The sequence below is a fragment of the Apium graveolens genome, chromosome 4 (genome assembly GCF_009905375.1).
Source record: "Apium graveolens cultivar Ventura chromosome 4, ASM990537v1, whole genome shotgun sequence".
Lineage (NCBI taxonomy): Eukaryota > Viridiplantae > Streptophyta > Magnoliopsida > Apiales > Apiaceae > Apium > Apium graveolens.
The window spans coordinates 286,112,226-286,125,719 of NC_133650.1; the positions used below are offsets into that span (position 1 = coordinate 286,112,226).

General features: G+C 40.2%; 1 protein-coding gene and 1 non-coding gene across 2 annotated transcripts; one reads left to right on the forward strand and one right to left on the reverse strand.

Annotated features, from left to right (window-relative positions):
* The first annotated feature begins 8,037 nt into the window (after positions 1 to 8,037).
* LOC141722528 (small nucleolar RNA R71) lies at positions 8,038 to 8,144 on the forward strand. Its single transcript, XR_012575544.1, has one exon. It is a non-coding gene; the product is annotated as a small nucleolar RNA R71 (small nucleolar RNA).
* Positions 8,145 to 12,035: 3,891 nt separating this feature from the next.
* LOC141719787 (uncharacterized) lies at positions 12,036 to 12,794 on the reverse strand. Its single transcript, XM_074522166.1, has one exon. It carries the CDS (start codon positions 12,792 to 12,794, stop codon positions 12,036 to 12,038), a length of 759 nt encoding a protein of 252 aa, XP_074378267.1.
* Positions 12,795 to 13,494: the final 700 nt, after the last annotated feature.

A 13,494-nucleotide genomic window follows, 5' to 3' on the forward strand; every position in this document is an offset into this window, starting at 1 on the left:
AAATGCAGCAAGATAAGGATTGTTAAAATATGGCATGTTTACAAAATGTGCATAAGGATTTTGTTGAGACATAACAGGCATAGCATGCAGAGGTGATGCAGACATATTAGGCATAGAAGAGGGTACATTTATGGGAGTCTTCTTAATGGATTTACAACTAGCAGATAGATGATTAACACTACTACAATGCACACAGCTTTTTCTAGGAGCATACCTATCAGGTGTGTAATTGTTGTGTTTATTAACTCCTACCTTCCCATTTCTGTTGGATTTTCTTTTAGATTCCTTTTTATCCTCAACCATCTTGAGCCTATTATTTAACTGTTCTAAGGTCATGTGCCCTACATTCACCTTACTGACATCTTTGGATGTGCTTGCTTCTTCTTCGACAAAGTTCTTTGAAGTTGAACCAAACTTTTTGTTGAGTTTCTTTAGATTCTCTCTTTTAGAAACATCTGCCTGTTTTGATTGAGGAACCTTCAACGGATGCTCCTTTTCTTCCTTCAACGGATAACTTTCATCATCCGTTGATTCCACATCCGTTGACAGCCCATCAATTAATTCCAGTTTCTTTTTATTTTTATCCCAGGCAGTTTCACAGAATGATTCAATTCCTTGGACCTTAGCAATTTGAGCACTTACATCCCTAGATGTCTTCCAGGCTTTAATCACCTCTTGCTCTTTCTCTAATTGATTGGAAAGTATTTCTACTTTCTTAACAGATTCAGCTAGTTCATTTTCAACAGATATACAATGCAACTTTGTTTTCTCTAGGTCAATCATCTTATCTTCTAACAAAGCATTTCTATTACTTAAAAACAGATTGTTCTCTCTAATCCTACTATTTTCTTTAGCAAGAGATTTAAGAGACACACGCAAATGATACAATTCGGTAGACATGTCATTAAAAGCATCATTGCACTCTTCTTTAGTAAGCTGTGTTAAGTCAGTAGTGATTACCTGATTGCTTGATGAACTAACTTCATTTTCTTCAGAATCAGCCATGAGAGCAAGGTTGACATACTCCACATCTTCATCCTCTTCATCTCCATTAGCTGCCCAGTCCCTTTCTTGAGTAATGAAAGCCCTCTCCTTTTGCTTGAGTAGATCAAAATATTTCTTTTTGTAATCTACTTGTTCAAATTTCTTCTTTTCAGAAGTTGGCTTTCTGCACTCACCTGCAAAGTGTCCACTTATACCACAATTGAAACACTTGAACTTGGATTTGTCCACAGTGTTTTTGTAAGGTTTAGTGGCTCTAGTGTTTTTCTTGAATTTCATCTTTGCAAATCTTCTGGACAGAAATGCAAGATGCTCATCAATACCATCTGAGTCATCTTGGCTGGAGTTGTCTTCATTTTCAGCAACTTGCTCTTTCCCCTTGCTTGATTCCTGATTTCTTATACCATCTTTGGAGTTTGATGTAGATCTCGCAGTTTCTTGTCTGCATTTCCTCTCATCTTCAGCTACCAATGCAACTGAACTTCCTTTCTTTCTCCCCTTCTCCAATACCTCATCCTGTTCCAGCTCTAGTTCATAAGTCTTCAAGATTCCATACAATCTTTCAAGAGTGAAGTCCTTATAATCTTGAGAGTTTCTTAAGGAGACAGTCATGGGTTTCCATTCCTTTGGCAAGGATCTTAAAAATTTAAGATTTGAATCCTTCACCTGGTACACTCTTCCATACAGCTTCAGTCCATTCAACAGCTTTTGGAACCTATTGAATGTTTCATTTAAAGATTCATTTTCTTCAAAATGAAAGTATTCATACTGTTGAATGAGAAGCTGCATTTTGTTTTCTTTCACTTGTTCTGTACCTTCACACAGTAGTTGAACTGTGTCCCAAACCTCTTTGGCAGTTGTGCAATTTATCACATTATCAAACATATCCATGTTAAGACCATTAAACAAAATGTTCATAGCCTTCTTATCCTTGTGGACTTCTTCTGTGTCTTCCATTGTCCATTCTGCTCTAGGTTTTGGAATGGATTGACCAACAGCAACTGTGGCTGTAGCAACTGTTGCTACTTTGTGGGGAATGTGAGGACCATTCTCAATGCAGTTTACATAACCTTCATCTTGGGAGAGTAGATGAAGGTGCATTTTCACCTTCCAATGGTGATAACTGTCTTTGTCAAGAACTGGGATCTTTACTCCAATATCCTTCTTACTCATCTTTGTTAGATTCCAAGATCTTTAAACTCTTTGTATGTCAAGAGCCTGCTCTGATACCAATTGTTATTCCTAGTGGACTAACAATGAGATTTACAGAAGGGGGGTTGAATGTAAATCTCAAAACTTTTTCAAGTTTTGAGCAGTTTATGAAAGTTGTGTGTTCAAGAAGAACAAGTGTGTGAATTGCTTTAAGCTAATACAGACAGATATATATTCAAGCACAAATGTAAAGAACACAACAGACCTTAAAAACTTTTCTGGTGGATTTGTTGTTCCACCAGAGATGGTATTTTAGAAAATCTGTGATTAAACAATGTTGATCACAGCTGCATCCTAGTACAAACTAGATGAATTTTCTCTCAATATTTTTCTAAACAGCTCTGGAAAATCTCTCTTCTAATTACTAGCTTCTACTTGGTTTATATATTACCAAGTGTACAAGTGAAGAACAATATAAAATACAGTAATAAAATAAGATCTTCACTTGCTTCTTTTCCTGTTCACTCCAGTACTTTGTTGACTATTGCATCTTTGTACTAGAGAAGAACGGCTGCTTTTTCTGTTGTTCCTGAAATTCGGCTACCACATCTCAGTTGTCTCTATCAACCCATGTGCCTCTGTCTGTAGGTACAACTACCCCTTATCAACGGCTAATCATCAAAACATCCGTTGAAGCTTTCATCCGTTGATGCACTCATCCGTTGAAGGATGTTATCCGTTGAAGCTTTCATCCGTTGATGCACTCATCCGTTGAAGGATGTTATCCGTTGATGACTTTATCCGTTGAAGCTTTAGAGACATCCGTTGAAGCTTAGCTTCTCATCCGTTGAAGGTCTTTAAGTCATCCGTTGATACCACTTCACTTATACAAAATTACAAGGCATGAAGTATTTACAATTGGCCTTCCTATCTGCATATCATCTAGTAGTCAACATGACTCATAGTTTCTCTCAACTTCCAAGAATTACATTTTAAATACAGAGACTGAAATATGCTACAACACTAGACTTATTTCTAAGTAAAGCTACACCATCAACGGATAGCCAAAGTGGTCTTATCCGTTGAGGCTACAGACACTAAATTTCTACTTAAGTATTTTGTTAAACATATCATCAAACTAATGCACATACATTCCTAACAAACATGGCACTAACCACCTCTCGGTTTGCCATGTCCCCATAGTAGTGCTTCAACCGCTGACCGTTAACCTTGAATGCTTGGTCCAAATCATTCTCAAAAATTTCCACCGCTCCATGTGGAAACACAGTTTTGATAATAAAAGGTCCAGACCACCTTGATTTCAACTTCCCAGGAAAAAGTCGGAGCCGAGAGTTGAATAACAGAACTTGTTGCCCTGGCACAAACAACTTAGGATGTAGCTTCCTATCGTGCCACCTTTTCACCTTTTCCTTATATATTTTGTTATTCTCGTACGCTTGAAGTCGAAATTCATCAAGTTCATTAAGCTGAAGCATTCTTTTCTTACCAGCTGCATCTAAATCCAGGTTCAATTTCTTCAATGCCCAGTAGGCCTTATGCTCGAGCTCCGCCGGTAGATGACATCCCTTACCGTACACCAACTAAAATGGTGACATCCCAAGTGGAGTTTTGTATGCTGTTCTGTAAGCCCAAACAGCTTCATCGAGCTTTAAAGACCAATCCTTCCTTGATGGACAAACAACCTTCTCTAGAATGCGCTTTATCTCTCTGTTAGACACTTCCGCTTGACCATTTGTTTGCGGATGATAGGCAGTAGCTACTCGATGATTCACATTATAACGCTGCATCATAGAAGTGAACTTACGGTTGCAAAAATGCGATCCTTCATCACTTATGATTACCCGAGGTGTTCCAAACCTTGTGAAAATTTGCTTATGAAGAAAATTTAGCACTGCCTTTGCATCATTTGTTGGTAAAGCTTTAACTTCGACCCATTTTGAGACATAATCGACTGCCAGCAAAATGTACTGATTATTGCAAGACGAGATAAAAGGCCCCATGAAATCGATTCCCCATACATCAAAGACCTCGACTTCAAGCATCACATTTAATGGCATCTCATCCTTCCTTGACAAATTTCCCACTCTTTGGCAACGATCACACCTTAAAACAAACTGATGAGCATCCTTGAATAAGGTGGGCCAGAAAAAACCTACTTGCAGAATACGAGCTGCCGTTTTCTCACCTCCATAGTGTCCACCATAAACCGTGGAATGGCAGTCTCGTAATATCCCCTCCGTCTCACAGAACGGGATACATCTCCTGATGATCTGGTCAGCTCCCTGTCTAAACAAATATGGTTCATCCCACATATACCACTTCACCTCATGCAGAAACTTCTTCTTTTGCACGGATGTCAAATTGGGAGGCATTATATTGCTGACAAGATAGTTTACAATATCTGCAAACCATGGTTCTTCCTCCTAAATTGCAAACAACTGCTCATCCGGAAAAGATTCATTGATTAACGTCCTATCTTGTGAAGTAGAATCGGGATTCTCCAACCTAGAGAGATGGTCAGCTACTTGATTCTCGGTACCTTTTCTATCTTTGATCTCTAACTCAAATTCCTGAAGTAAAAGCACCCAACGAATGAGTCTCGGCTTCGAATCCTTCTTAGAAACCAGATAGCGAATAGCTGCATGATCAGTGAATACTGTCACTTTCGTACCAAGCAGATAAGATCGAAATTTCTCAAAGCCAAAGACTATAGCCAAAAGCTCCTTCTCAGTAGTGGTGTAGTTCAATTGGGCCCCATTTAAAGTCTTACTCGCATAGTAGACCACATGGAAGAGATTTTTCTTGCGCTGTCCCAGAACTGCACCTACCGCATAGTCACTCGCATCACACATCATCTCAAATGGTTCTGTCCAATCTGGTGCTGTAATAACTGGTGCCGTGATGAAACTCTCCTTGATAGTCTTGAATGCTGCCAAACATTCATCATCAAATTTGAAAGGCACATCTTTCTCAAGTAAATTGCACAATGGCTTAGATATCTTTGAAAAGTCCTTGATGAATCGTCGATAAAAACCCGCATGACCGAGAAAACTACGGATTCCTTTCACTGAATTAGGTGGGGGAAGATTTTCAATGACTCCCACCTTGGCCTTGTCCACCTCCAGACCTTTGCTAGAGACCTTATGCCCAAGGATAATGCCTTTACGCACCATAAAATGACATTTCTCCCAATTAAGCACCAAATTAGTTTCCACGCATCTTTTGAGTACGGCGCGCAGATTATTCAAGCATTCATCATATGAGTGTCCAAAGACGAAGAAGTCATCCATGAACACTTCGACGTTATTTCCAATCATGTCAGAGAATATAGCCATCATACATCTCTGAAAGGTGGCCGGGGCGCCACATAACCCAAACGAAACTCTACGAAAAGCAAATCTGCCAAATGGACAAGTGAAGGTAGTCTTTTCCTGATCCTCTGGTGCAATACAAATCTGATTATACCCGGAATAACCATCCAGAAGATAAAAATACTCATGTCCCGCCAATCTGTCAAGCATTTGATCAATGAATGGGAGAGGGAAGTGATCCTTCCTTGTGGCTTTGTTCAATTTTCTATAATCCATGCATACTCTCCATCCTGTAACTGTTCGAGTAGGGATGAGCTCATTCTTTTCATTTGCGACCACAGTGATACCTCCTTTCTTAGGTACACATTGCACGGGGCTCACCCACGAGCTGTCAGAAATAGGATAAATGATGCCTGCATCTAGCCATTTCAGAATTTCTTTCTTCACCACCTCCTTCATGATTGGGTTCAGTCTTCGCTGCTGTTCCACAGTTGGCTTACTACCTTCTTCTAACAGAATTTTATGCATACAATATGAGGGACTTATCCCCTTGATGTCTGCTATAGTCCATCCTATAGCCGATTTGAATTCTCTCAAAATCCTTAAGAGCTTATCTTCCTCACTACCTGAAAGGTCAGCTGAAATAATAACAGGTAACGTAGATGAATCACCTAAAAAGGCGTACCTCAAGTGTTCAGGTAATGGTTTGAGCTCTAAGGTAGGCGCTTCTTCTATTGATGGTTTGAGCTTCCCTTCAGCGTTCTTGAGGTCAGAAGTACCAAGAGATTCAAATGGTATATCTAGCTTTCGCTTCCAGGGAGAAGCGTTCAGATATTGTAATTGCTCGTTGCTATCTTCATCATCACTGTCAAATTCCCCCACTAAGGCCTTTTCCAATGCATCAGACATTAGCATGTGATCCAGTTCCGAAGTAACCGCAGAATCAATCACATCCACTTTTAAGCACTCCTCATCTTCTGTAGGGAATTTCATTGCCTTGAATACGTTGAAGGTCACATCCTGATCTTGAACCCGCATAGTAAGTTCCCCTTTTTGCACATCTATCAAGGTACGGCCAGTAGCCAAGAAAGGATTCCCCAAGATTATGGGAATCTTCTTATCTTCCTCAAAATCCAGAATAACAAAATCAGCAGGAAAGAAGAGCTTATCCACCTTGACGAGCACATCCTCAACTATGCCCCTTGGGTAAGTAATGGAACGGTCCGCCAATTGTAGCGACATGTATGTGGGTTTTGGATCAGGCAGATCCAGCTTTTTAAAGATCGACAACGGCATCGGATTAATGCTTGCTCCCAAATCACAAAGGCACTTGTCAAAAGTTAGATTGCCAATGGTGCAAGGAATGGTGAAGCTTCCTGGATCTTTCAGTTTTGGTGGTAACTTTTGTTGCAGAACCGCGCTGCATTCTTCTGTGAGAGCAACGGTTTCAAGGTCATCCAGTTTCACCTTCCTTGAAAGAATAGTCTTCATAAACTTCGCATAACTAGGCATTTGTTCCAGCGCCTCAGCGAAAGGTATATTGATGTGAAGTTTCTTGAACACCTCCAGAAACTTCCCGAACTGTCTATCCAGCTTTTGTTGCTGCAATCTCTTAGGAAAAGGTGGTGGAGGATAGAGCTGTTTCTCCCCTGTATTAGCCTCAGGCAGAGTGTGTTCAACAGTAGTCTTCCTTGGTTCCGCCACTTTCTCCTTTTGCTTAGATTCTTCATCTCTAACTTCAGCTTCGACTTCTTTTGCCTTTTCAGCATCAGCTACTTTTCCAGACCTTAAGGTAATAGCCTTGACTTGCTCTTTAGCTTCCTTCCTGCCTGGTACTTCCGTGTCACTGGGAAGAGTGCCAGGTTGACGATTGAGCACTGCATTGGCTAATTGACCGATTTGATTTTCCAAGGTCTTGATAGAAACTGCCTGACTCTTGCACAATAGCTTAAGTTCCTCAAAATCAGCACTAGTAGGTGCAGCTGCACTTCCCTGTTGAGGATATGATTGCCTTGTAGCATACTGCTGTGGTTGCTGGAATCCAGGTGGGTTAAACTGTTTACTTACTCCTTGCTGATATGTTGGCTGAATAGCATTTTGATTATTCCCCCAGCTGAAATTTGGATGATTTCTGTTGTTAGGATAATAGGTCGCTGGCACAGGCTGCTGTTATCGCTGATAATTATTCATATACTGAACAGATTCGTTGACAAGAGAACACTGATCCGTAGCATGAGAACCTGCACAAAGCTCACAAACCATAGCTATTTGATTAACTCCATACGTAGCCAAAGAATCAACCTTCATTGATAGCGCTTGGAGCTGGGCTGCAATAGCGGTGGCTGCATCAACTTCCAGAATACCTGCTACCTTGCCTGATGTCATCCTCTGAGTTGGGTTTTGATGCTCATTTGCAGCCATCGTCTCGATAAGATTATACGCCTCAGTATAGCTTTTAGCCCATAAGGCTCCTCCAGCTGCTGCATCGAGCATGGGCCGAGATTGGGCCCCCAAACCATTATAAAAACCAGTGATTACCATCCAATCCGGCATTCCATGATGTGGACATTTTCTCAACATTTCCTTGTAGCATTCCCAAGCCTCGCACATAGATTCTGTAGGTTGCTGCGCAAACTGAGTAAGAGCACTCCTCATAGCAGCAGTCTTTGCCGTTGGATAAAACTTCACCAGAAACTTTTGCGCAAGATCTTGCCACGTAGTGATGGACCCAGCTGGTTCAGAATGTAACCAGTCTTTAGCCTTATCCCTCAGTGAGAATGGGAAAAGCCTCAACTTGATAGCCTCATCAGTCACGCCATTATACTTAAAAGTGCTGCAGATCTCGACAAAATTCCTTATGTGCATGTTAAGGTCTTCAGTTGCCGCTCCTCCAAAAGAAACAGAATTCTGCACCATCTGAATAGTGCCCGGCTTGATTTCAAAGGTGTTAGCTTGAATAGCCGGATGAAGGATGCTTGACTGAATGTCATCAATTTTAGGCCGAGAAAAATCCATAAGAGCTGGATCAGCTTGAACAATACGATCTCCCATGTTTACTGGTTCTTTCTACTCAGTTCCTGAATCTGAATCCTCAAAATCTAACTTCTCCGGAGTATCAAGAACTTCGTCTTTCTCCTCAGCTGTATCTAAGGTCCTCTTGCGAGCACGAGAACGAGTTTGCATAAACGCTTGCTAAAGTACCTGAAACACAACCGAAAAGAGTAATTAACTACTACGTCCTAATCACTGAGTCCTAATGACCAATGATGGTAAGTACATAAACTAAACAAATACGCCGAGTCCCCGGCAGCGGCGCCAAAAACTTGTTAGGGCAAAATCACGCACTAATATTCACGCAAGTATACGCGTTCGCAAGTAATATAGAATGCTTTCTAGTTCGTTCCCTCAGAGACTCAGACTAAGTTATTGTCTAATTTAACTCACTCACCAATGTATGATTACTTCTCAATGTTAAGATAATAATACTTAAAATTGAACTATAATTAACTACTTAATTAACCACTTAACTAACACTGTAATTTATCAATAATAAAACACTCATGAGATCACAACTTCATTATTACTTCCTTCTATAGCCATTATTATTACCTTTAGCATGTGACAGTGATGATATTAATCGAATAACACGGAACTGATAAAAGCCAACTTTCATTGTACTAATACCATTCTACCAAGCATCCACAATTAAGATAGAAGTTGAATAGTCATCAATTATGTTGAGTTCCTATATGTCTACAGAAATTGACAACACAACGATTTAAGCACAAGTTACTCCTTTTGATTACATAGGGCAAATAAAACTGTTAGAGTTACCCACTAATCATGCACAACGGACATGAACCTATGCTAGCATGGCAAGTTCTAAACCTCAAGATCCACTGTCACTTCACAAGAGATTAACACCCTATCTTATATGTTCGCGACGCACATAAGACGAATACGCACAACCAATACTAGATATCATGCAATCATCACACACTAAAGTATTAAACAATCAACTAAAGAATTCCATAATAAATCCATTGCAACCCCATGATCACGATTAGCCCATAATAGAACTTATCGCCATCATGGGTTCATATGAAATCATGATAAACTAACACAAGAAAATAACAACTAAACTAATTTATATTAAAACAGAGTACGTCACAAGAGTAAATAAGTTAAAGCAAGAAAACTAGCATCCAACGTTACAACGAAACAAGAATCACAAGAATATATGCTTCCACTTCGTTGCTGTGTGCTAAATCGGTCTTCTTCCTTATCTCTTTCGCTACTTGCAAAACACAATCTAAAACATAATCCCCTCTTAATTACCCTGTGAAAAACATCTCAAATCTACTTATATAATAGTCCCATAAAACTCAGATTACATAGAAGTTGGAAGCCAAACAGAAGTAGAAGTCTAAAATAATATATTATTTTCCCCGACCCTGCGCGGCCGCTCAGCATTTCTGCGCGGGCGCGCAAGGCTGCTGCGCGGTCGCTCAGCATAGCTGCGCGGGCGCGCAGGACCCTACTGGAAAATTTCCAGGTTTGCTCCGTTTTTTCGCCGTAATCTGCCCGTTCTTTTCCTCTCGCAATGGTGAACACATGCCAAGGCTTATTCTTGATGATTCCTCCTCCGAAATGCAACTAATACCCTGAAATGCATAAACACTAGAAAAACACATCAAATACACAAAATACTTGATTTCAAGACACCAATTTAAGCCATTTTAAGACGTTCTAAGTGATATAAAATGCCACTTATCAGACGTCGGCATGGAAGACCCTATTGGCTGAGCCAATGTCGATGAGCCCTTGGTTGTTTCCTCCGATCCGGACGAAGACCTTTCATACTAGTTTAATTGGTTTTTTAAAGTTATTTGTGAACTTGTTGCCTTCGGGCTGAATTACTTTCACCTTCGGGCTGGATTACTTTTAGAAAATTTAGAAAAGTTTTTACTTCTTTGGCCTGCTTCTGGGCCTTGTTATATTTAGAAAAGTTTTTACTTCTCCGCCCTGCTTCTGGGCCTTGGTAATTTTTTTGAAAAGTTCTTACTTCTTCGGCTTGCTTCTGGGCCTTGGTAAAAATTTTGAAAAGTTTTACCTTTTCGGCCTGCTTTTGGGGCTTCGTAAAAATTTTGAAAAGTTTTTACCTCTTCGCCCCGCTTTTGGGCCTTAGTAAAAATTTTGAAAAGTTTTTACCTCTTCGACCCGCTTTTGGGCCTTAGTAAAAATTTTAAAAGGTTTACTTCTCCGGCCTCAATTCTAGGCTTTAGTAAAAAATTTAAAAGAATTATGCATGCCTACGAATAACTATTATGTTGGCCGGTTTATTGCCCCTATCTGAAGATCTATAATTCTAGCTTTAAAAAGTATATAACTAGAAATTTATCATTCAATGCTATATAAAAATGGAAAATGGGAACATGTAACTTTCATTGAGAAATAAGAGTTTATACAATGGCATACATGCTTCACATTTAGGGAATTCAAGTTGCGGTACTGAATTAAATGACATAATTAAATAGACTGAAATGGACTAGCAGGGCTTCGAACGAGCTTACTGGATAAACTTTTGGAGCCTAGATGCATGCCAAGTGTTTTTGATGGGTTCCCCTACCATGGTCTTCGATTTGTATGTTCCCGGTCGGACTGCTTCAGAGACTGAATAGGGGCCCTCCTAATTAGGTTGAATCTTGCATTACTTAGTAGCCATGGAGGTAGCTAATTCCCATAGTACCAACTCGCCGACAAAGAAACTTCGCTTTTCACCCCTAAGTCATACTGTTGGGCAGTCTGTAGTTGGTATTTCAGATTTCTTTGGTGAGCTGCTTCCCTTTCTTCTTCTAGGAGGTCTATATTGGCTCACAGACCGACTTTATTGGTCGCAACATTAAATACTTCATTCGATGAGACTCTAGGCCCACTTCAATTGGTAGAAGGGCATCGTCCATAGACTAGTCTGAAGGGAGTCTCTCCCGTGGAAGATCTTGGTGTCGTTCGGTAAGCCCATAAGACCCAAGGTAACTCTTCGGCCCAAAGTCCTTTTTCCTTGCCCAATCTTTTCTTTATATTGTCGATAATAATCTTGTTCGCAGCCTCGATAGCCCCGTTGCCTTGAGGGTGACCCACGGAGCTAAATTTCTGTTGAATTCTGAAATGGTGTAAGAAGGTTCCGAACTTGTTTCCAATGAACTGAGTATCGTTGTCCGAGACACATAATCTGGGGATTCCAAATCTCAAAATAACTTGTTCCAGCATAAATTTTTTCGCCGCCTCTTCAATTATGGTGTCTAAAGGATGGGCTTCCACCCACTTGGTCATATAATCGATGGCGAAAATGCAGTACTTTACCTGCTCGGTACTGGTCGACAATATCCCCACAATATCTACCGCCCATATAGCAGAGGGAATGGGGCTCAAGACTGAAGCCATCTCCTTGGGTGGTTGCTTCGGAATGGGACTGAATAGCTGGCATTGTTTATATTTCTTCACATACTGATGCGCATCGGCCCTTAAGGTCGGCCAGTAGAAGCCTTATCAGAAAATCTTGAAGGCCAAAGCCGTTCTAGCAAGGTGCTCTCCGCAGATGCCTTCATGGACCATCTCTAGAGCAAGTTTTTGCTCTTCCGTATCTAGACATTGGAAAAGTGGGGGTGAGGCTGACATTCTATAAAGTTTTCCGTTTATGATGGTGTATCCAGATGCTCTATATTTGATTTTATGTGCGTCCTTTTTACTGAGAGGCAACGTTCCTTTTTCCAGGATGGCCAAAATTGGTATCATCCAAGTTATCACTTGGCAAATTTCCATATATTGTTTTTTGTCGATCGAAGGAGTCTTCACTTCGGTGAGGTAAATAGAACCATTGAGACTTCGAGTCTCGGCCGATGCCAGACGGGATAGCGCATCGGCTCTACTGTTATTTTCCCTGGAAATTTGGCTTAACTCGAATGACTGGAAAGATAGAGATAGTTCTTTTACCTCGATATCATAGGCTCGGGTTCTAGGATCCCTCTGCTCGAATTCTCCTGAGAAGTGCTTCACCACCAACATAAAGTCAATGAACACCCTTAGATGTTTTTCCTCTAGGTTCTTCGCCAAGCTCATCCCAACAAGTTGGGCTTCGTATTCGGCCTCATTTTTGATGAAGTGGAAAGTGAACCGAATGTCCTGGCATATCTCAAATCCATCGGGAGATGATAGGATAAGGCCTGCCCCATACTTTGACCCTGCTACTGACCCGTCGATAAAGAGTTTCCATTTCCCCGGCTGTTGGATCAACTGCTCTTCGGGCATCAGGTCTGTTAGGTCACACTTTCACTGTAGAGGGGGTGAATACAGTGTTTATTACAATCAAATCAAACTTCAAGAACTTATGTAACAGAAAACAAACTTTATTTAAACAATAAACTCTGTTACAATCTGGAACTGTTATCTCTCAGTGATGAACAAAATATCACGAGAGCTGCTAGGGTTATAGTAAATAATATTCTCGATAATGATAACACTTATAGTGTAAACCCTATGTCTGTGTTTATATACTACACAGTTACAAGATAATCGCTAATTGATATGGAATATAATTCTGCTTCCTAATATATATCAATCAGATATCTTTTCTTCCAAGTATTCCATTCTTTATGGAATTCCTTCTTCATGCATATCTCTTCTTATGTTTATCTTGATCTTCTTAACTTCAATCAGCTAGTGTCCTTATCTGATCATCCTTCAACACTTAAGTTCCGATATCTATCTCCTGATGCTTATCTCCTGATAACATAAGTACTGATATCCCTTAAGTTCTGTCTTCCAGTATAAGTACTGATCAGTTAAGTACTGATTTGTTCTGTTCAAATAAGATCTGAAATCTAAACATAAAACATATTAGCCATGACATTATCAAATATATCTAACAATCTCCCCCAACTTGTAAATTAGCAAAATATACAAGTTTAACAGATATTTGATGATGTCAAAAACATTAAGTACAAATGCA